Source organism: Nelumbo nucifera, chromosome 2, assembly GCF_055504915.1.
Source record: "Nelumbo nucifera cultivar China Antique chromosome 2, China Antique-T2T, whole genome shotgun sequence".
Taxonomy (NCBI): Eukaryota; Viridiplantae; Streptophyta; class Magnoliopsida; order Proteales; family Nelumbonaceae; genus Nelumbo; species Nelumbo nucifera.
This window is the reverse complement of record NC_142650.1, coordinates 10,199,341-10,221,443: the sequence shown is the minus strand read 5'-3', so window position 1 is coordinate 10,221,443 and position 22,103 is coordinate 10,199,341. Positions and strand designations below refer to the sequence as shown.

General features: G+C 36.0%; 2 protein-coding genes across 3 annotated transcripts in view; both read right to left on the bottom strand.

Annotated features, from left to right (window-relative positions):
• Window positions 1-6,407, bottom strand: part of LOC104594935 (mitochondrial succinate-fumarate transporter 1-like) — a 31,134-nt gene extending 24,727 nt beyond the window's left edge. For both annotated transcript variants that reach the window (XR_016082857.1, XM_010255491.3), the window contains exon 1: window positions 5,606-6,407. Coding sequence is in view for 1 of the 2 variants with exons in the window: in XM_010255491.3 (XP_010253793.1) it covers window positions 5,606-6,007 (402 nt within the window). In the remaining variant the exon portion in view is untranslated. The remainder of the gene's footprint in view (window positions 1-5,605) is intronic.
• A 13,504-nt stretch (window positions 6,408-19,911) lies between these two features.
• Window positions 19,912-21,825, bottom strand: LOC104594934 (putative protein phosphatase 2C 25). Its single transcript, XM_010255489.3, has 4 exons — window positions 21,193-21,825; window positions 20,728-21,066; window positions 20,389-20,568; window positions 19,912-20,279 (listed from the first exon to the last, which is right to left on the bottom strand). The coding sequence occupies exons 1-4, from the start codon at window positions 21,670-21,672 to the stop codon at window positions 20,118-20,120; spliced, it is 1,161 nt and encodes a 386-aa protein (XP_010253791.1). The 5' UTR covers window positions 21,673-21,825; the 3' UTR covers window positions 19,912-20,117.
• Between the last annotated feature and the right edge of the window lie 278 nt (window positions 21,826-22,103).

Genomic DNA, 22,103 nt, shown 5'->3' with positions numbered 1-22,103 from the left:
TGGTATAGTGTATAACCAGAAAGCTGGTGGAGTCAATTAGTGGAAGCAAAGCTTAGATCAGGTTAAGAGGCTTGGGAACCCAGAACAGCTATTGTACCCTATGGCTGTTCAGCATGGAAGGGAATAGAGAAGTTTATAATTTGTTTGTTGAAGGGTTGGCCTTTAAAGTTGAAGTGTGAGTTTATTTCTGGTAGAACAACTGGAATGAGAAAAGTTCCTTGACAGACACCTTTCCCACATTGTTTGCAGTTTCAATAGATAAAGAAGATATGTTATATCTTAGCAAAACAAGGGACTGTTAGGGAGATTATGTTTTCGGCAGTGCTGTTATTCAACTTGTGTTTTGATTCAACACCCTATACTAGAGGTTGACAATTGTACTTTGAAAGTTCTTTAATGAAGTCGCTGTTTCAAATAAAAAAAAAGATGGGTATATCAGGTTTACGAAGGGATAACCTAGTATGGGTGCAAACCAAAAGATTTCGTTGAAGCCTCAATGATTGGAAAGTTGAGGAGGTAATTGCTTTGCTTAATTCCTTCAGGGACAGCAGCTGATTCTGGGCAACCAAAACAAGTCGGTTTGGTGGTGGGATGCAACTTGAAGGTTATTGGTCCAATCCCTTGTGAGTAGACTAAACCAGATAGGCAATATTACGTTCCCCAACAATATGGGGTCAGCTACACGAGTCCTGTTTCACCATTCCATTCTGTTCAGTGCCATATCTATTATTGTCAAATTATGGGCATGTAATTCATTTCTTTCTACTTCCATCCAAGTCCTTTTCAGTGTGCCCCTAGTTCTTTTATCCCCCTTCAACTTGTAAGTTGTAACAAATCACTTCTTCTAATGGATGCAAAATTACTTTTATCAGCTTTGGGAAAATGTCTCACAAGAGACAACAGATCACCTATTCCTCTATTGTCCCAGCAGTTGGAGAATTGTTTTTTAAGATAAAGAGAAATTCATTAAAAGAAAAATAAGCTTACAACCAACGACACAAGACTAAAGACAATCAGCAACAGATCACCCTAGAAAGATAAGACATTAAAACAAGCTTACAACCAACAACACAAGACTAAAGACAATCAGCAAAACAAAGGCCCAGAAGCACCATTTCTAACCCTCCCCCCCCCCCCGAGCTCCGAGACCCCACAGGACAGGCAACCAACTCCTAATCCTCCCCTTCAAATGCTTCTTCCTCTTTGTTGAGTTGGACCGATTTCTAGTTATTGGGCCCAGTTATTTATTTATTATTTTTAAGTTGTTAAGTTAGGAAGTTGTTGGGCTTTAGGCACATTAGTTTATGTTTTTAAGCTGTAACTGTTCAGCTACTTAAGTAGCCGCCCTACTAAGGGCATTCTTGTAATCTCTTATTCTTTTAAGTTGAGTATATAATACAAAGAGAGGTTGGCGGCCAGAACTAATTCAATTCTGGTTGACAACCTACCCCTTTTCTTCTCTACTGCTGAAATCTTCATCTTCTTCTTCTTTCTCTTCACAAGGAATTTATCTAAAACTGCAATCAGTGATTTCTACTCTCTTGTCTGACAATATCCTCATCCCACATTTCTCTAAGCTGGGTCTTTTCAGACTCAATTATAGAGGTGCTTAGCAGTTGGTTCATTAGAGTGCTCTTAAAGAAAGAAAGCTGGCCTGGTTCTCCATCCCAGTGGCTGTTGTTTTGAATATATGGAAAGAGAGGAACCAGAAGGTATTTCACAACAAGAATGAACAGGATGACATCTTGAAGAGGAGGGTCTACTGTTTTTCTAGTTCATCATGACTGCCAGTCTAAAAGCAATCAGGGAGACTCGTTATAAAATGATTGTTTGAGAACAAACTTCGAAGAGTTAATTGCATTGCTTTCTTTTAACTTTTTGGTAAAGGCAACAGATCTGTGTATGCTGCACAGTCTCTCAATGTATAGAGAAATACAGAGATTTTACATGTTTTTTGGGCTGTTTTTAGCTGATAGTAATGAAATTTTACCTTATCATTCTCAACAAAAAAATGGTTGCGATAAAAAAGGAACAAAAAGAAAAGAAAAAGGTTAAACCAAAGTTTAAAAGAATGGAGAATAATAAAAAAATAATAATAAAAGCATGGACGCATGAGGCAAGAAACTATGCATGGGTGTAAGCCTTGATGCAGGAAGCTTAAACCTGGATATAAGCACAAATATACAAACACCACACATAAAAGGCATCTCCAAGTGTGAGCAATTTGTTTTATACTTTCAGCCATAAACTTCAAGGTTTTGAGGCATTTTCTTAAGCCCTGCCTCGAGTGGAACCTGAAGACATAAGCCTTGTACAATTTGTAGAAATCTGGATTAAAGATATATCAACTTCAAATTTGTGAAGAATAAGCACTAAAGTTTTGTTTAAAAACTAGGATTAGTTGCTGTGCATTTAACATTGTAACGCTATTAAGAACCCTTATATCTTAACCAAGATAATCCCACAAAAAAATAAAAAAGAAAGAAAATAAATAAGTAAAAATTAAAGCTTTCAGGCTGTACAGGGAACTAAAAATTAAAATAAGAGAATATTAAATTATATATGCTAAGGAGATTCTTCTAAGACTTCTAAAAAATACAAGAGAAGTCAGAGGCATGGAGAAAGTGGAATTTCAATTTAGCTATCAGTGTAATTTTTTATTGGATTAGCTATCAGTGTAATGGCTTCATTATAAGCATTAAAAAATTAAAAAATATCTATACAGCCTTCACCAGCTCCAAAGTATGTAAACAATATTAAATAGAATAAGTGCAGAAAAAAAAACTTGACTAAATTAGGAAAAATTCATTACATAATTCAGAATTTGAAAATATATAAAGAAAAAAATTAGATCAAATCATGCCCAGGCAACAAAGTAGGCACTTAATATTTTATGTTTTTTATAATTTATATAAGGTGGTTTACACAATTAATATAGGCACCATTAGATCAAATCATTTATATTATTTCATATATATATATACTTTTGTTCTTGGGGTGATGTTGCATACTATCTATATTCTTATCACATTATAATGTGCTTGTTGCTTACTTTGCACTTGTATTCAAACCTGAAATGGATGACTGTTAACAAATAACCATCTGCCCTCCTTTCTTCCATCTAGTTAAAGATTTCCCATCAATAATGCCAACTTAAACAATTGAATCTTTTCCTTGGCAATATTGCTTGTGGGATGTGGTAGCACAGACGTGATCCATGAAATATATATTTCATCCTTTATAACAGCGAAAGTATGAATCTGTTTCTGTATGCATGATTCATCCTCTTGGTTGAACCCTGAGATATATAATTCTGTTTAACTCTTTAATGAAGTAGGATTCATAGTCTAATGAAGCATTATCCATTGCTCCAATCAATTCATTTAGTTCTTCTTCTTGTGATATTTGTTATGTTTGAAATATTAAAATTAATATATTGAAAAGGAATTCTTGATATGAATATGGTGATGTTATATGCTTCGATACAAAATTTGTAGTTATTTTGATGAGTTTTAATTTTTGGTTGAATTAGGTAAAGTATGGGTTTAGAAAAAAAGTGTATCTCCCTGTAAAAAAGACAAATAAGGTATTCTCCTACATAGCTTCTGAACTCCCAACCAAGAAATCTCCATCCCTTGTATCTTCATAACCAATTCTTCCACTTGAGCTTTGTTTTTGAATAACCTAGTATTTCTCTCATTCCAAATTGCCCAAAACACATGAACAGAACAACCCTCCACACCACAGCCAGGTATTATTATGAGTACTATTGCTAATTGTTAGTTTGATGATTGCTAGTTAACATGCAAAATAGGAATTTAACCTAAGATTTGAGGTTTATTTTATTTTCAAAAACCATATCGTAGGCAATGCATAGGCATCTCGGCATCTAGGCACTCCCTGGTTGTCTAGCTTGGGATTAGAAAAGCAGAAAAGAAGATTGGTCTGAGGTTGTTATTGGGAAATTAAGGGAGGATTTGGTCGGTATTAAGAAGATTTCTGTGGATAATGAAGCGGACCTTATTAATGGTAACGCTGCAAAAAGGAATGACCAAGATTTTTCTATGAAGAAGTATGCTGGCATTTGTAATCAAATAAAAGATAAAAAACCCTGGTACATGTTAAAAGGTTTTCTCTAGACTAAAGAGTAGTTTATGTGTGATTTGACCAAGAGATCAAGAATCATGTTTGTAAAGCAGGACAGTTTTCTGACCAGCAGATTGTGTTTGAATAGTTCATTTTTTGGATGGAAAGATCATCTCTGGTCCAAATAGGGAAGGGCTGAAGGGGTAGATGAAGGATGTTCATAAATGAGACAATGTTTCATTAATTTGTTGAAGAACGTTAAAGGTTGTTCGGAATCAATTGGAAAGACAGAATCAGACTGAGGTGACTTGGACAATGTTATTCTGCCGGATGAAGTAGGTAATCATGTTTTTCTTTTCTTTTTTTTTGGATAAGTAGGTAATCATGATAAAAGGATAGGTATTGAGAATGAGAAAGCTGATGACAGAAAAAATCAAGTGGGAAAAGTTTGGGTTTGTTTTTCTTAGGTGGTTAAGGAAATGCAATAAAAGGTCATGAAATTAGGGGGGAGGGGGGAGAGGAATAGGAAAGGTCATTGTTGAAAATTCAATTGAGATTTCAAATCACAAATTAATGAAGGGGGAGGTAGAATCTGGAGAAGTTTTGAGGCAATTGTTTGGTACTGTTATGGAAGACTTGAGCCAAGATATAAGATGTTATGGTTTCTGTCTATTGTCTCTTGTAGAAGATTAATATGCATAAGTGTTTGATGCATTTATTGGAAGCTGTGGCTTGTCATAGTCATGGCTTTAGGGGTCACCTTTGTGCATTGTTCTCTTTGATTGTACAAAGAATGAGGGGAGTCTCATTGTAATGGTGAATTGATTTAGTTTGGGGGGATGTAAGATTATATTTGGTGGGAATGTTCTTTGAATGTCTCTTTAGGACAGGGTGATTCATTTTGTAATTTGAGAACTTCTCAGAGATTTCTTATCACCATTTCTTTTACCCCTTTTATGAAATTTTATCAACAAAAAATTACTGCCGAGTAAGGATTTTGGAATAGTTGTTAGGGACTTTGAACTAGTGGATCCACTTTACCTGGATAATTTAAACAATAGCAACCAATCAACCGAGAAACTCTAAGCCAATGAATTCCACATCAACAATAAAAGACGGGTGCGAGAGTGACGATACTATTTTTCCCGACATTGCCTAGTTTGCCTTAAATTGTACAATAAATATATAATTCAAACTTTCAACATGGACAAGGCCCATACAGTGTGATAGTTTAAAAGTTAAACAAAGTCCCCAATTCAACAAGGTTTACTCAGAAGAACGCAATTCCCCAACTACGAAAAGCATGAAAAAATAACAAAGAATACAATGAAAGAAACTTATACAACTCAAATACACCCCAGAAGCATCAAGCAACAAGATTAAGAAAGGTTCGGATGTCAGTTAGTGAGAACGGAGCTCGTTGTAGAAATTTATTTAAGGAAAAAATAAAGATACAACTTCCAGCAAGAACTAAGCTAGTTAGGTGGCAACAGATGGTACCAATACACGCTACACTAACCTCAAATGGTGTAACGATAACAAGCGCTTCGAGAACGCCGGCTCCGAATCCAGCAATCATCCTTCCTTGATTGCTGAGCTTTCCGGTCTCCGAGTCCTTGAACGCCGTCTGAAGTACGGCATTGGACCCCATTCGAAGAGCATACTTGAGGGTGAGATGGGTGGCGAATGGGGTCAATCCCTTCCAGAGAGCCCGCACGCCTTCGGTCCTCGATACCGTAGAGCCACAGTGAAAAATTCCCTTGTAAGTTCCAGACCTGTCGAGCTGCAACCTCGTCTTAATAACGTCGATGGGTTGAAGACAACAAGCCTCAACGATCCCTCCGATGGAACCGGATACTGCCTTCATATACGGTGGAATCGTCGTCTTCCGATTCTGTTGAGACTTCTGTTTTTCTCCCATTAGGGCTTTTCTACAAACAGGAATGTTTCAAGAGGTGCTAAAAATAGAATGAAAAGAAGAGGAGGAGGATAACGAGCAAGAGAATGTTTTCAGTTTCTCGATGCTCGTAGGTGCTTTAGTCCTCCCTCTCCTTTCTTCTTCTCCTTGATTTGGAGGTGGCTACTGGCAACGGCCTACGACAGGGATGGCTGACAACTGATATGTGCGGTGGAGACGTCTGTCTTCTATAGAGCGCTACTTCTGGAACATGCAGTCTTCCTTTCGCAGCTCGCAGGTATGAGGTACCGCGAATCTGAGAATCTTTTATTTCTCAATGGAAATTTACTGTATTGCGTATTTGCGTCATTGCGTGTGAGTGGTCGATGGTCAGCGCCTTAGCGGTCTTGCGGTAATACGCTGATACACATCGTGAACGGGACCCTACGTAGTAGTAATATACACTACAAACGAAGGCGGGTACAACTGTACAACAGCTATTACCCAACCAATCAAGTTCAAGAATGAGCACGCCAGGCGCCAGCTATCCGTAACGATAACGGATTGGCTGAACGCAATCGCTGTTCAGCAGGCTGTTGAACCAATGATAACGCCCCAGTGCCCCACCGGCCCACCCGAGTCATAAAGACATGGGGCACAAGGCCCACAACTATTCAATCTCTAACTTAAAGACGTGGCCCGCTAAACATCCTACAATAGCACATTCGTGCCACTGTCTTGAAGATCAAACCGGATCAGACGGTCGAGCCGTTTGATTCAGGAAACAGTCAAGTCAGTAGTTTCATTTTGACCTTGAACCGTTATTTTACAAAAGAATTGTTAAAATTGTCAAGAACCACTGATCTCAATAGTTTAATCATTAAATTATTCGGTTTGGTTAATGGTTCTCGGGTTGTTTTCAAATTATTTCTAAATTATTTATTTATTTTAAAATAAAAATCAAAAATCAAAAAAGAACTTTCATATCTCATAATTTTATTTGATTATTTTCAATGGCTAAAATTAATTAGATTTTTAGTTTTTTTTTCATTTTGATTTTGAATTTTTTGTGATTCTTCCTATGTTGTAACATGGAAAAAATTGCAAGTCCTGAAGAGATTGAAAATCGATTCAAGAGTAGATGAGAGATAAGACATCGATCTAGGATTTGAAATTTAAAATACACAAATGAAACTAATATGATTTATGATATAAGAAAAATTTAGAAAGATGAGAAAGATCTAAAAAAAGAGGACAAAGTGAAACGATATTGTAGTGATAATGCACATAGCGATAACCACAGTTTGCACTTCTTTCTTCTTTTCTTCGGGCAAATGGTGTTATATATCAACGAATAGTGAACATAGCGGACAACCACCGCCCACACTTCATCCTCGTCCCTCTCTTTCTTTCTTTAAGCAGACGCAGTTCTCAAGGTCTCTCGCTCTCCCCTTTCGTAATAATAATAATGTCTCTATATGTTTTACTTTAACCTATATTCTAATTTGACGACTAGAATGCAAATATACACTATTTTTAATCTAACCGGTTTGAAAGTAATCACAAATAAGCACGCAAGTGTTCCATACATTCACATGTGAGCCCCATGCAAACATAATAAGACTATCAACGAACTCCCAGAATCCAACACCCAATTCAGCATCTCAGTTCGAACAGCCCCTGAATGACCTCATCTCCTTTCAGAGACTCGGCCACCTTAGTGCCATCCACAATAATGCAATCCGGCCAAAAACGCACTAAGCCAAGGGAGGACAAGTGGAGCCAATAGGAGAACCACATGGCGCCATACAGCCTCACGTGGTTAACCAGAAAGTGAGGCCCGGAGTTGCACCATGTACGTCAGACGTGTAAAGACCACAACAATTGTCCCGAGATCTCAGCCATGTCTTGGGTCATTTACCTCAGTAAGGCTGCAACTTGGGCCGGCCTAGTCTAATGGGTTGGGTTGGGTTGATATTCGAATTAAAACTAGGGTTGAGATTCATAGATTTGACTTTATTTTGGATTCGGTTAGGTTTGACCCCTTTAACAATTGGATCCAATTTGAACCTGACTCTATAATATATGTTATAAATTATATTATACATTGATTTTTTTATATGTATGATAGTTGTATAGCCCTCACTATATACTATAATGTCTTTCTTTTAAGATAATCATTTCACTTGATCCTATATGAAAAGATTAAAACCTTAATAACATATTTTATGTTCTTTGAATATTTTATTCTTCATCTCCTCTCTAATGTTTGATGCCTATAAAAGATCTATCATAAGTCATAACTCATAGTAAAGTATAGTCATTTCATACACTTATTTTTTTGATTTTGTACTAAAAGAATCGATAAAAATATCAACAAACAAATACTAATAAAACATAGGATTAATATATGTAGTGAAAAGTTAGTTAAGATTTGAGATTAAATAGTTTTATAAGATTTTAAGGAATGGGAAGAAGGTTGGATTGAGTTGGATTGGGTTAGGATTGAAGGAATTTAGTTAGGGTTAGGGTTAAGGGTTTATAACTTAGGGTTGGGCTAGGACTGGCCTCAACCCGATTTAACCCGACCCGACTTGCAACCCTACACCTCAGGAAACGAGTGACCCCACTTATATAAAGGTAACATTTACACAATTTATTTATCACATTTACTGTACCCAGACACCTAAACACCTTGGACACCTGTTGAAGCAACCAGTCCAGGATATCACCTCAGGCCCTCTACGTTTGCTCTATTACAGACATATATATATATATATATATATATATATATATATGTTAAGACTCTTTTTTTGTTATTTTAAACGCAATAAATCTGATGTATCTGAATCCAATCCAACTCCAACGAATCAGATTTCAGATTGAATTTTGATCCAAAAGGTTTTTGTAATGGGATTGGATGTAGATGGATCTGATGCATTTACAACAAAGGAGCAACAGATCACAAGTGAACTCTCACGCTCACCCTATCCTATGAATAGACCAGGTCAGAGCAGTGTCTGGGCACCAGTCTTCTTGGAGACTTGAAGTTGCCTAGAGTTGGACATCACTTCAGTTGTAATTGAAGGAGACGCAAAGAACGTAATTCAGACTCTGTTGGAGAATACCATTTCTCCTCCGTGGCAAATCCAACATGTAATTGCCGATTGCAGAGCCATTCTCAGCTCCTTCAACCTGTTTTCAGTGTGCTACATTCCAAGGAGTGCCAACAATGCTGGGCATCTCCTAGCCAAGTATGGTTTAAAAACCCAAAGGTACACACATGGTCTGTTTGTCCTGATTTTCTTTCTGATTCTTCGGATGTTTCACTGAGTTATCTTAAATGAATCAGCCAAGATTGGCTTAAAAAAAATAATAACATATGTGCCCCACAACTATTAGAGGATATGTGTTAACTAAGGTGAATTTATTTGAAAGGAGGTTACTAATGATGGTTGTCTATCATGCCAAAGAGAACCAGAAAGCAATTCTCATTATTTACTTTTTGGCTTGTCCTTTTGCTTTTGATGCTTTGTTTTGCTAGTAATGTTTCCAATGAAGATGTTAATAACCTTTTGTTTGGCTTTCAATGGTTTGATATTATGTTTGGATGGTTAGGAATGAAAGAATTCTAACTCTGATAGATCTTACTGTTGGGTTCTAAATATGGCTGATAATACATTAATACCTATAATTCAATTAGACAGGAAGAAAGTAATGATTCATTGGGAACCAAGAATTTTACTCTGTTATATCAACAATTTCATCTGTTTTGGTATCAATGCCGTTTTCTCATACAAAGATCAAACAAGCGTAAGAATGGCAACGGCCGTCCCTGCAAAAATCTCCATCCCCGTTCCTATCCCTGTTTCTGTTAATGGGACAAGGTTATCACTATCTTTGTCCCCACAAGGATATCCATTCCTATGATTTTTTATAATGTTAATTATTTTGTTTTTATTTTTTATTTTATTTAAAAAAATAAAAATAAAATAATTAAAATTTACAATTCCACTAAAAAATATTCAAACATATTCAATTATACTTTTAAAAATATTAATATGTAGATATATGTATACATATATACTAGTGGGGATCCCACGGGGCGGGGATCGGGGCCCTTGTAGAGCGAGGAGTTCTCTCCCCGTCCCCACTATCTAGGGGTGCAAGTCGGGCAGGTTGGGTCAGGTTTATGGTCAACCCAGGCCCGACCCTAAAATTTGAGCTTAAGGCCCAAACCCGAGGTCAAACCCGATTTCCCAACCTAAGCCCAGCCCGCCCTGTAATTTGATGCATTCGGATTGGTCAATGAACCCACTCTAAAATCATACATGTATGTATGTATGTATGTATGTATGTATGTATGTATGTATGTATGTATGTATGTATGTATGTATGTATGTATGTATGTATGTATGTATGTATGTATGTATGTATGTATGTATACAACATTTACATCTATACACATATATATGTATAAATGTATACAATTGGGCCGGGTTTGGGCTACCTAAGGGTAGGCCCAACTTCTTGGGTCCAAGCCCAGCCCAAAGACTGAAAATCCAAGCCCAGCCTGTGTAAAATTCCGGATTGGGCTAGTTCGAGCTTGGGCTGGATTTGCCCAAGTTGCACCCCTAATGCTAACAGGGATGAAAATTTTCCCATCCTCGACCCCACGGGAGGAAAATCATCCCCATCCTTGCTCCATTCGGGATGGATCCCCACGAAGATCGGGAAAATGGGAAAATTTGCTATCCCTAAACAAGCGATTACAAAGGTAGATTAGATGCAAAAAGAATTTTTTTGTATCAATGCCGTTTTCCTATAAAATGGTGCCACGTAAGAGACTTAGTGCTGGGAAAGTGATGCCTGTTCAGTTTGGTGTTTTCTTTTTTTAAAAAAAAAAAACGTTTTTTAAACCACATCATGGAAATCGTTAAAAAATATTGATATTTTCTCATTTTTATATTATTATTAATAGTAATACTTTAATGATGTGGTATTGAAAAACTCCCATGTGGCAGCAACGGTCCCAAAAAATGTCTTTTTTTTCTTTTCTTTTTTTTTGAGGAAAAAAAAAACATTCCAATACCAATACAGTACCATGGTAGAGAAACATCATCAGTTCCAAATATTGCCAAAGTGTAACCTTTGGCTGTTCTTTTTTTAAGAAGCAGTCACTCTTAGATTGGTGATCAGTTGACAATACAGTTAATAATAGAGTTGTCAATGGATAAGTCTATTGGACGGAACCAGACTGATCTTACATGGGTTGTATGCTGATTAATAATTAGATTGGGATCCATTTTTACTGTTTTGAACCAATTAAGACCCGAGCCAATTATGTAGATAATTATATATATGAAGTTCTTGCGGGTTTCTTATAATTTTTGTTATATTCTATGTGAAGGACAAATTTTATAGATAATATATAAGATCATTTTGCTTAAAAATGCTTGCTTTTATTATAGAGTAAAAACCTATTCAAGGACCTTGTCTAATGGTTTAAAGTTTTTAGGTTGAACTCTTGAGATGATATCAAAGCCTGTGTGATCAAGTTGGTCTAGTGAGGGGGTGTGCTAAAGAATAAAATCCTAATCAGGTGCCTTATCGAATGACTTAAGCTTTTAGATTGAATGTTTTTTTAGAGTTTTATCAAAATATAAACAGTTTATTATTTACTGCCATTTTTGTTAAGATTAAATTATCAGAAATAAAAAAGTTTCCAAAATTAGGTCAGACCTGAATATTCCAATTAATAATTGGTTCACTTCAAAGACTATTTTATAGAATCAGTTAGTAATCGAGTTGGGACTGATCCAGATCCATCCTGTCCAAAACCAGACCTAATCCATTAGCAGCTCTAGTTAACAAAGAAGCCCTACATTCTAATCCTGTTCTGGTAGTGTGAGGTGGGTTACCCGATTAACCCTCCCCATTGAGGCAAACAGATGGACAAACCCTTGTGGAAGCACATGCATTTAGGCAGTGATAATACATGGCCAACCTGGTCCCAGTGGTAGCAGTAGGGATGCAACTTGATTGGCTCCAACCCTAACCACACTTGACCATTCCAATTTTGTAATTGGGTTGGGGTAGGGTTGAGAATCTCGGGGATAAAAAATCGGGTTGAGATTAAGATTCGGGTCGAGGTTTTGACACAAAAACCAGTAAAGCCAGCTTGATTTACACCACAACCGTCAACTTGGATTTGTTGTGGCCCTGTTTGGGTCAGTTTTACAATGACCTAGTTCATAGACAAACCATTGCAAACAATACCCACAACATGCATCGCCATCTCCTGGTATTAAGGCTGTAAACATTTTTTTTTTAATGAAGAATTCAAATCCAATGTGAGTCAATTACAAATGGACCAGGTTCAATCCGATTCAATGAATATTTTGGACTGGTTCAATTCAATGTCTAGACCGTTCAATCTGTTCAAATTTGTTTTAATTTAGATTAATTCTAACTCAAACCTAATCCATTGACACCTATATTCTTTTCTTTTATCAATGGACTAGATATTGGCTCAATCCAACATAAATTCATTATGAATGGATCAGGTCCAATCTAATTCAATAAATACTTTAGACCATTAAGTCTGGACTGATCCAATTCAATATATCTTGTTGATCCACCCAATCCGTCCAAATTGATTTTGGTTTGAATGGGATCCAATCCAAAACTGTCCATTGACACCTATATATCTTCATCCATTTTTAAACATACATGCTTCTATCAATTTAGCTACATAAAACCAACATGTATCTATCAAATTTTTTTTCTCTCTTTGTTTCCAGGGAGGCTCTCTCTCGAGAACTCTCGAGGTTTTTTGTTCCTTTTCTTTCTGTTTAATTTTTTTTGTTGCTTTGTTTCGTTTGTTCTCGGTTGAGTTTCTCTTTTCATTATGTTCGTTTGCTCTCTGTTTAATTTCTTTCTGTTTTTCTCTTTGTTCTGTTTGTTTGCCCTCTATTTGTTTCGTTTGCCCTCTGGTTGTTCATTTGCCCTCTGTTCATTATGTTCGTTTGCTCTCTGTTTAATTTCCTTCTGTTTCTTTCTTCGTTTTGTTCGTTTGCCCTCTGTTTGTTTTGCCCTCTGGTTGTTCATTTGCCCTCTGTTCATTCTGTTCGTTTTGTTCTCTGTTTGCTCTCCTTTTAGTTCTTCCCTATTCCCTTCTGTTCTCCCTAGGTTCCCACCTTTCAATCTGTTCGATCTTTCTATGAGCGTTTTAATTGGGAGTTTCTTCTCTAGAATCCTTTCTGCATTAACCACCAGTGGAAGCTGCCACTTACATTGCCATTCCCAGCGTTTTCGAAGGTAGCTTTAGTTCTCCGGCATCCAGGACGGCAATAGTAGTTCTTCCGGTGTGCTGGTTGACAGTTATAATTCTGGCTTCTTTGCGGATTGGTTCGAAGTGGGTGGAAGTTATAGATCTTGGCTTATGGCTTTGGAAACCTGCCTTGTTAGTTATGCTCACCAGTTATGGTGGTTTGGAGATGTATTTATCCACTTCTGTTGGTGATTTTAAGTCACCTTACTTCGATTGCAGGTTGCAAAAGTTCTTTTGATTCTCCTATATCCATCTTTTTATTTTGTTCTTCTTTAAATTTGTCTTTGCACTTTAATTGGCCTTGTTAGCATCTCTTTGTATCAATCTCTTGAATGAATGAAATATTTTAAGACTTCCAAAAAAAAAAGGTTATGTCATAGAAGTTATTTGTAAGTCATTTGAAATATACAATGCAAAGTTATTTTCAGCTTGTTTTATTAATACTATTTAATATCTAATAAAAATTAGTTTATTAATGAATAATGATCACTATATCTTTATTCGGATCAAATTAGACCCAAATTTGACAATAGCCATATAGGTTTAGTTTGTTTGCACTTTGTAGGTCAAATTTCGTTTGGGTTGGTGTAAAATGTATGATAATGTAAATAGGCAAGAGTGTAAATTCTGATTTATTGTTGCTTCATGTTTGACTTTGTCTTATTTGTTTGTGAGAAAAAAGAAATTAAAAGGAAGAAAATTGTAAGTTCCCACCTTATATCATAGAGATTAATGGAAGGACCATCGGAGGAGGGTTATTTGTCTTGAAGGTAGACCTAGCAATTGGGTTGGGTGGGTTGGGTTCGGGTTCGGGTTGAGTCAAGACACTTCAGGTTGATTTTGGGTCAGGTTGAATTTCGAGTTGGGTTATCAAATGCTAAGTCCTAACCCTAAATGTTCGGGTTAGGGTTGACCCATGGGTCAATTTGGGTCATCCTAAAAAATAACTAAAATTTAAAAAAATAAAGAAAAACTACATGAAAAATGCCAAAATTAAAGGAACTAATATTAAAATTCTAAATATAAAATAAAAAAAAAACTCGAACATTTAACAATTTAAAGAGTAAACAATAAAGGGTAAAGACTAAATAGAAAAAATTAAAGAATGGAAACTTCTAACAATGCATAAATAGTCCCAATTAGATTTGACAATTGGGTCAGCGGGTTGACCCATGACCCAACCCATTTTTTTCGGATCGGATTGGGTCATTCTCACATTCAGGTAGCTAAATATGAGACCCTAACCCTGTTTTATCGGATTGGGTTGGGTCAACTTTTTGCCAGGTCTACTTGAAGGGAGACTAGATGCAAGATGATTTGTCCCCACCTTAAAAGAGAGAATTAAGGTAGCATGAAGGTCGTGCAAATTTTGCTTTACAATCGTAATAACTCCCCCTATAGTTTCACAAAAACTTTTGTTACCTCTCTTCCATCTTTGCCCCACTAATGAAGACTTCAACGTCATAAAATTATCCATACAACTTATTAGGGCACTTTCAATATAATTAAAATTTCTAGATTTCACTAGACCTAACATTTTTATGGAGTGAAAATACTTTATTCTTTTAAATCTAACTCAGGGAACTTTTTTTTAATTAAAAGTGAACAATTCTGTCAGGGTATTTTAGGTTGCACTTGACATTCCTTATTTTAAGGACTTATCTCCTCTTAATAGGGGGATCTAGGGGAGTCATGCCCCCCCCCCCTATGGTTCGGAAAACCTTACTTGTAATACACAATTTCATGTAAATTTCCTCCTTCCCCCAGTCCCCACCTCAATGGTTGGTCCCCTGATGGCTCATTAATATTTATTTTCCCCCACCCCCAATCCATTTTAGGTTTCCACCCCTTCATAAAAAATTTCTGGCTCCACCCTTGCCTATGAACAATGAATTTTTAATTGCAAAAAGGAGACAAATCCTTAAAATAAGGACAAATGCAGCCTAGAAATTTCCATCTGAATTGATAGATGTAAGGGTAAAATGAGTGCTTCCAAAAAACTAATGCATTTAGCAACCTTTTCCACCTAAGACAATAACTATAATTGCAAGTTTTTTTCAATATTATAGGGGAGGTTTTTATATTTTACCTTTTTTTGAAGCCATGTTCATGAGACAGCTCAATACTTTCACGAATGACTCATCAACAATATCAATTGTGGTGACTATGGATGCAAACAGATAGGATCGAATTCAAATTAGGATATATTCGAATTCAACTTTGGATTGGATCAGATCTGATAGGACTCAATTTGAATTTGAATCCTATTAGTAAGTCGGATCTTTGGATCTGATCTGGTCCGACTTGTTTTGTTTAAACAATAATAAATTATTAAAAGAAAATAAAATATACTAATTTATACAAAGCAAAAACAAAAAATACAAGTATTTTTAATTATTTCTATCATATATATACATGTTTTTTTAAATAAATAATATAACAAATTTATAAAAATATAATATAAAAAATATATTTATAAATAGAAAATAACATATATATGTATTATATATTTATATATATATGTATATATTTATAAGCATATAATATAAGAATGATCCATCCAATCTAAATTCGGAACCAATCTTATCTGATCCAATCCAAAGATCCAAATAAGAATTATCCAAGTTTGACCAAAATAGAATCGGATCCCAGATCAGATCCGATCCGATTCATTTACACCCGTAATGGTGACTCCCAATTATGGGTTAGTCTTCTTTAGCCCCATCCTTATTGATTTTAATCCATCCTTGAGGCCGTATTTCCCACTTAATTTGCTGCCAAGACCCCTCAACCATAACTTGACTCAAGCTGTTAGTAACATATTTGCTGAACAAGTTAACAAACGATTGTATCGATTGTAAAGAAATAATAAGTCGAATTTGGATCGATCTAAGCATATCCGATTAGTTTGCAACCCTACCACCTAGCACTAATAAGTGGAGTGGAAAACGTGAACCAGAATATACACCCTGGGCCCCAAGATTGTTTAGACATATTCTAAAGAGACAAAATAACAAATGGTAGTGTGTTACGTAGTGGTGTAGATTTTTGACCCGAAAGGTTCCGTTTCCATGTGGTTTTATTGGGTCAACAGGGAGGAAAGCCTTTTGACTCTCGTGGTGAATGCATATCATCGTGGGTCGAGTGACCAAGGAAACGTGGGCCTGGTCTTCAACTCTTCATAGTCCCAGTAAAAGTGACCTGCCTACTTTACGATTCCACAGTTGATTTTGATGATGATACTAAGAAAGTATGACGCAAATTCTCAAGTCCCTTTGCTGAACTACATCTGCTAAAAAATTGAATAGCTCTTTATTTATTCTTTTCATTTATATTATTAGTCACTCCAACTCTCTTTCTTCATATAGTGCAGACGTGTTTGTCAATTTATTTAAGCTACATTGGTTTCCCATTTTTCCAATTGATGTGGTTCATTATGTTACATCATTATTATCTTTAGTAAAAATTCTTGATTAGTATCCTGTATTTTGGGCTTAGTGTCATTTTAGTCCCCGAACTTTAAAATGCAATAATTCAGTATCCGAACTTTTAAAACATGACGATCAAGTATCTGTCGTTAACTAGCTGTTAAGGGGCATCTGAAAAAAAAAAAAAAAAAAAACACAAATGCCCTTCAAGTATTATCTAATTTTCTTTATCAACCATCTTCTCTCTCTCTCTCTCTCTCTCTCTCTCTCTCTCTCTCTCTCTCTCTTCTGTCTTCCTACAACCGCCGCTACAACTCCCAGTAGTGGCATGTCTTCGATTTCTCTCTCCTCTATCTTCTAGCCACCGTCGTTACAACTCCTAGCAGTAGCGATGATTCTTTCCAATTTTATTCTTATTTTAATAAATTATGTTTTTATTTTTTATAAATTATATTTGTATTAATTATTAATTATTTTAATAGTTTTAAGATATTAATTTGATAATTATTAAATATTTTTTATTGCTTTATGGTCTTTATTACTATTTTCATTATTATTTTAACTCTTAATAATTTATTTTTAATTTATAAATTGATATGTCTTTTCAATTTTATTCTTATTTTAATAAATTATTTTTTTTATAATTTACTCATATTTTCAATATTATTTTGAATTTAATAAATTGTTTTTTATGAAATAATGCAAATTGAACTCAAAATTACCAAATAGTCTGTTTTAGGGGTAAAATAGTAAAATCAATGATTTTTAGATGTTGACGGTTTGATCCAACACAATATACAAACAACCTTCTTTATTCAGAACCTCTAAAAAATCAAAAAGCAACTATGTCTCTTTTCAGATTTCAGACACTTTTAATATCTTTTTAACATTTCAGGTTTATCAAACGCCACCTTACTCTTTAGGTATCGTTTGTTTTTTGGTAAAGATGAACTGGTGAGTTCCACAGAAACCCACACAATCGTTATAATGGGCAAAACACAATTTCTCCAAACCCGTAGTGTGGATAAGTTACTTACCCACCATCTAAAACTCAAAACCCTATTCGGGTAATTTATCGCCCGACAAACATTGTCTTTTTAAGGCCTCATTCGTTTTCTAGAAAGTATGGGTGGATAAATTGGTTGGTCTCACAAAAAATAAATAAGCTCATGTTTGTTTTCCAATCTCCTACCTATGCGCAACTAAAATTACTAATACATGATAAGACAATATTATTTCTTCAATAATGACATTTTTTTAGACAAATTGGCCATTATACACTTTTAATTAGGGAATAAAAAATTACTGGGTTAGGAAACATTTTCCGAGATAAATATATTTACTCAGGTAAGTCATTTACCACGAACAAAGCCTAGTACACAGGCAATGTTTTGAAGATTTATCAATGGAAATCAGCTCTAAAGACAGTGTTGAACAAATATATATTCAAATATCGAAAGGAAGAAAAAAGCATACATTCCATCTTTCCAACTTGCAAACTTTGACTCCGCCAGAATCCGGTTTATCAGACGAGCCTCCAAGGAAATGGGAAACAGATCAAGATGAGCACTTGACCGAATGCTAACCGTCTCTATTTATAGATGTTCTTGAGGCAATCAAAAGGTCAGTCCACCGATCAGGGACCTTGATGCCTCTAAACGATTCAGCTCTCCTGAGGCAATCAAAAGGTCCACCCATCAAGGACCTTATGCCTCTAAACTATTCAGCTCTCTAACAGCCCAATGAATGCATTTATTTGGCAACAACGTGACCAACCTACGTGAGTACATGGTTAATCTAACATGTTTCCCTCAAATCACTTGCACGAGGAAATGCATTAACTAGCTACCAAATCAAACGGAGACCGATTTCCTGTGTACTTCCAATCAAAATCAAACACATAATAGTTCACATGTGTGGACCCCAATAGTATATAGGGGGTGAGCAAAAAAAAAAAAAGTGAATTGATCGAAAAAACTGATCAAAACTAAACTAAAAAATTGATTAATCAAACCGATCGGTTCGATTTCAGTTCGGTATTTTTAAAAAACTGAAGCTATTGGTTTAGTTTTGGTTAACCAATATAAAAAACCGGTGGTTAACCGAACCAACCGATATATATGTTTTTCTATATATTTTATATATATATATTATATTATAAATTAATAAATATGTATTATATATAAATATATATTTTTATAATAAATATTATAAAACTAAAAAACCGACAAACCAAAATGACGGTTAACTGACTGGTTTCGATTCGATTCCAGATACCAGTTTTCTAAAAACCGGTACTACCGATTCCGTTCACAAAAAAGGCCCAAGGTTCGGGTAGGCACCCCCCTAATACCATGTATAGAAAACTAAACGGTACATTTTAACATACAATTTTTTAAACTAAAAAAATTGAAGAAAAACCCTACAAATACCATTAGCGATTGCAGGAAACTCTTTCTTTTTTTAAGCTTCGACAAAGGGAGAAAACCATTTACAATAAATTATTTTTTTAAATATATAAATAGAGCTTGAAAAGTCTGCCGATATTCTATGATTTATGATCTGGAAGCAACCTATTCCACTGATCAGTTTTAGAACCTTTGAAATGGAATTTTTGTCTAGCTTAATGACTCAAAGTAGATTTTTTCCGGTCTCAGATAGGGATTTGTCTAGAAAAGATTCATTGAGGTAGAATGAGGTCGGATATGAAACGAATGATCCAAAAATTCTGTCATCTTGTTGGGTTTGAGAGCTAGAGGCGAGGTGTGTGAAAGATGGGAGGGGAAAACAATAAGAATGAGGTCTGCATTAATGTCATCCAAAGAAGAAGAAATGGTGAAAAACAGAATAATTTCTTGCAAAAGCAAGAGTTTCCTGCAATCGTTAATGGCGTCTTTCCGGTCTCTTTGGTTGAGATTCCTCCTTCGTTTGAACTGGGTTTTGGCTTGCATATTTTTCACCTTTTCTTTTTAGCTTGTTTCAAAAATTATATTATGAAAAACTAGAAGGAAAATAAATTATCCTTTAATTTTCTCCGCACATGTGCATGGGGTGCTTAAGTAAATTTGTGTTCGATTTTGATTGGAATTTGGAAGTGCACCCCTGTACACAATCAAACGAGGCCTTACTTAAAAGTGTAAACATAAACCAATGAAAAACAGACAGAATAACAATAATAAAGAATTTCATTATTTATGAACCAAAAAATAATTAAACAATATGTCAGATCAATTGGAGCCTGTTAATTTCTTCTCCATACTGGTACAATCTACCGCTGCAAGTTCATTCTAAAAAAAAAAAACTTGCAGTGTAGGTTTGTAAAAACCTAATTGTTTGGTAAGTTTTCCCTTCCTCTTCCCTGACAATGAATCCGTCAAATAAAACGCCCCAATGGAATGACCATCACACTAATATCATCAGTGGATCCTCTTCTAACAGACAACTCTGCAAGCTTTCTACATGCAGACAGAAGCTCTGGCTTATCAGTGCCTATGCACGATGGACGAATGACATCTACAGCTTCCTGATTACTAACCTGGAAAAAGAGGAAGAACAAAACAGTAAGAAATTTGAAGTTGGTCAAAGCTATTAGTTGATAACTCTGAAATGGACAGTTAGAAATTTGTTCAGCTTAGTATAGTTACCTTATCCCATAGCCCATCGGAGGCTAGAATTAAGAACTCGCATTCGGGTCTGATTTTTAGAATTTTAGTTTCTGGCTCTGCTGTGACCCATTGTTTGAGGTGTCGATCTCCGATTCCTCTTGATACAGCCAAGGAACCCTGTAATCTCCAAACACCATGGCAGCAATCTACATAACCACCCTGAAAAGATATTTTGTTACAACTAATCAGTTCCGATCTTAAGCAAGCTTAAGATTTCTGTGGAGAAAAATCAAAAAGTTTTTCTTTTTTTTTTTTTTTTGCTATTCTGGTGGCTTCAGAAATTTTGGATATATAAAAAAAAAAAGATGAAAGGCTTACCAGGGATTCAATCCTGTCCATTTCATCTTCCCTGTTAGGTCGGTGGTCGCATGTGAGGGCTTGTGCAATTCCTCCTCTGCTCATAACAGCACGACAGTCTCCGGCGTTAGACACAACCAGATCGCCTTTCCTGATGAAAGCCGTCACGCAACAAGCCCCACCGTGGACATCCTCTTTCAGAAATTCAGAGTCCGTGGTCAGGTACCCATGTTTCACTGCGTCCTCAATTTTGTCTTCTCCCCTCTTCATCAATTCATCTGTAATGTTCTTATCAATATTTTCTGCTGCAAATACAGCTGCTTTTGTACCTCCATGTCCATCAAAAACACCAAAGAAAGCCTGAATATATAAACCCAAAACCACGTAAGGTATGCATCTATTAGATTATAACCCAGAACTCAGAAAAAACTGGCAAGAACAATATTGAAGGGAAATTCAAAAAAAAAAAGAATAATTTGAAGCTACCTGCTTGGCATCTCCTTGAAGATTAACGACCGCTGAATACCTGTCCTCCATGGCTGCTCTCCGCCCTTTCTTGCAATAAACGGAAAACCCATCTCTTTCAGCCTCAATTTCCTTTCTGTCATCCACGGGCGCAGCCGGCGTTGCCGTTGCCGCAGAGAAACTCAACGAAGAAACTGGAATATCGAGCTTGGCCGGTCTCTTCCGTTTCAAAAGAGAAGCAGAAGAAGAGGGAACCGAATCAACACTAATAAGACCCTCCTTACAAGCCCTCAAACCACTAAGTGGTTTCTGAAACCGAAGTGTGAAAGGCGATGACGGAGATGACGACGAAGAAGGAGAGCCAGATGACGATGACGATAGTCCATGGTGATTCAAGCTCAGATTTAAGGCTTCAGGTGACGAAGCTTGGTTCTTGCAGAAAAGAGTAACCCTAGAGGGCGAGAACACAGGAGAGCTGGCCACAGCAACAGCACAAGACATTCTTCTCGTCGTTTCCTTCTGCTCTATTTTCTTTCTCGATTGATGATTCTTCCTGTTTCCTTTTTCTTCCTGGCTCGCCGAGGAGCCAGGTATTTAAGGGAAAACCCTTAGCACTTAGCAGAGTCAAACCAGTGTCCGTGTTACCAGCGTAGTAGCTAGAACCTTTCTCTCTTATGTATTAATTAATTAGGGAATTAAGCCATTCAATGGTCAACTGCGTTATTTGTGCCTATTTTTTTTGTTTCGAAAAATTTCCTGACGGACACCTGGCGAGCTATAACGGGTCAGTGAAGGTCGCCAGAAGTTACCGTTGGAGCATTTTGATAAGATCGATTTCATATTTACATTACTTCATGCATGCTTCGTCACTTTCTAGGATATATTGTGACTTTGTGAGTTGTGACTTGTGACCGTTAATAGAGCACGTGGCT

Coding starts and splice junctions, on each gene's coding strand:
- LOC104594934 (XM_010255489.3), bottom strand. CDS start 21,672: ATGTCTTGTGCTGTTGCTGTGGCCAGCTCTCCTGTGTTCTCGCCCTCT. Junction 21,067..21,192: donor TTCAAGGAGATGCCAAGCAG/GTAGCTTCAAAT, acceptor TTATATATTCAG/GCTTTCTTTGGTGTTTTTGA. Junction 20,569..20,727: donor TGGACAGGATTGAATCCCTG/GTAAGCCTTTCA, acceptor ATATCTTTTCAG/GGTGGTTATGTAGATTGCTG.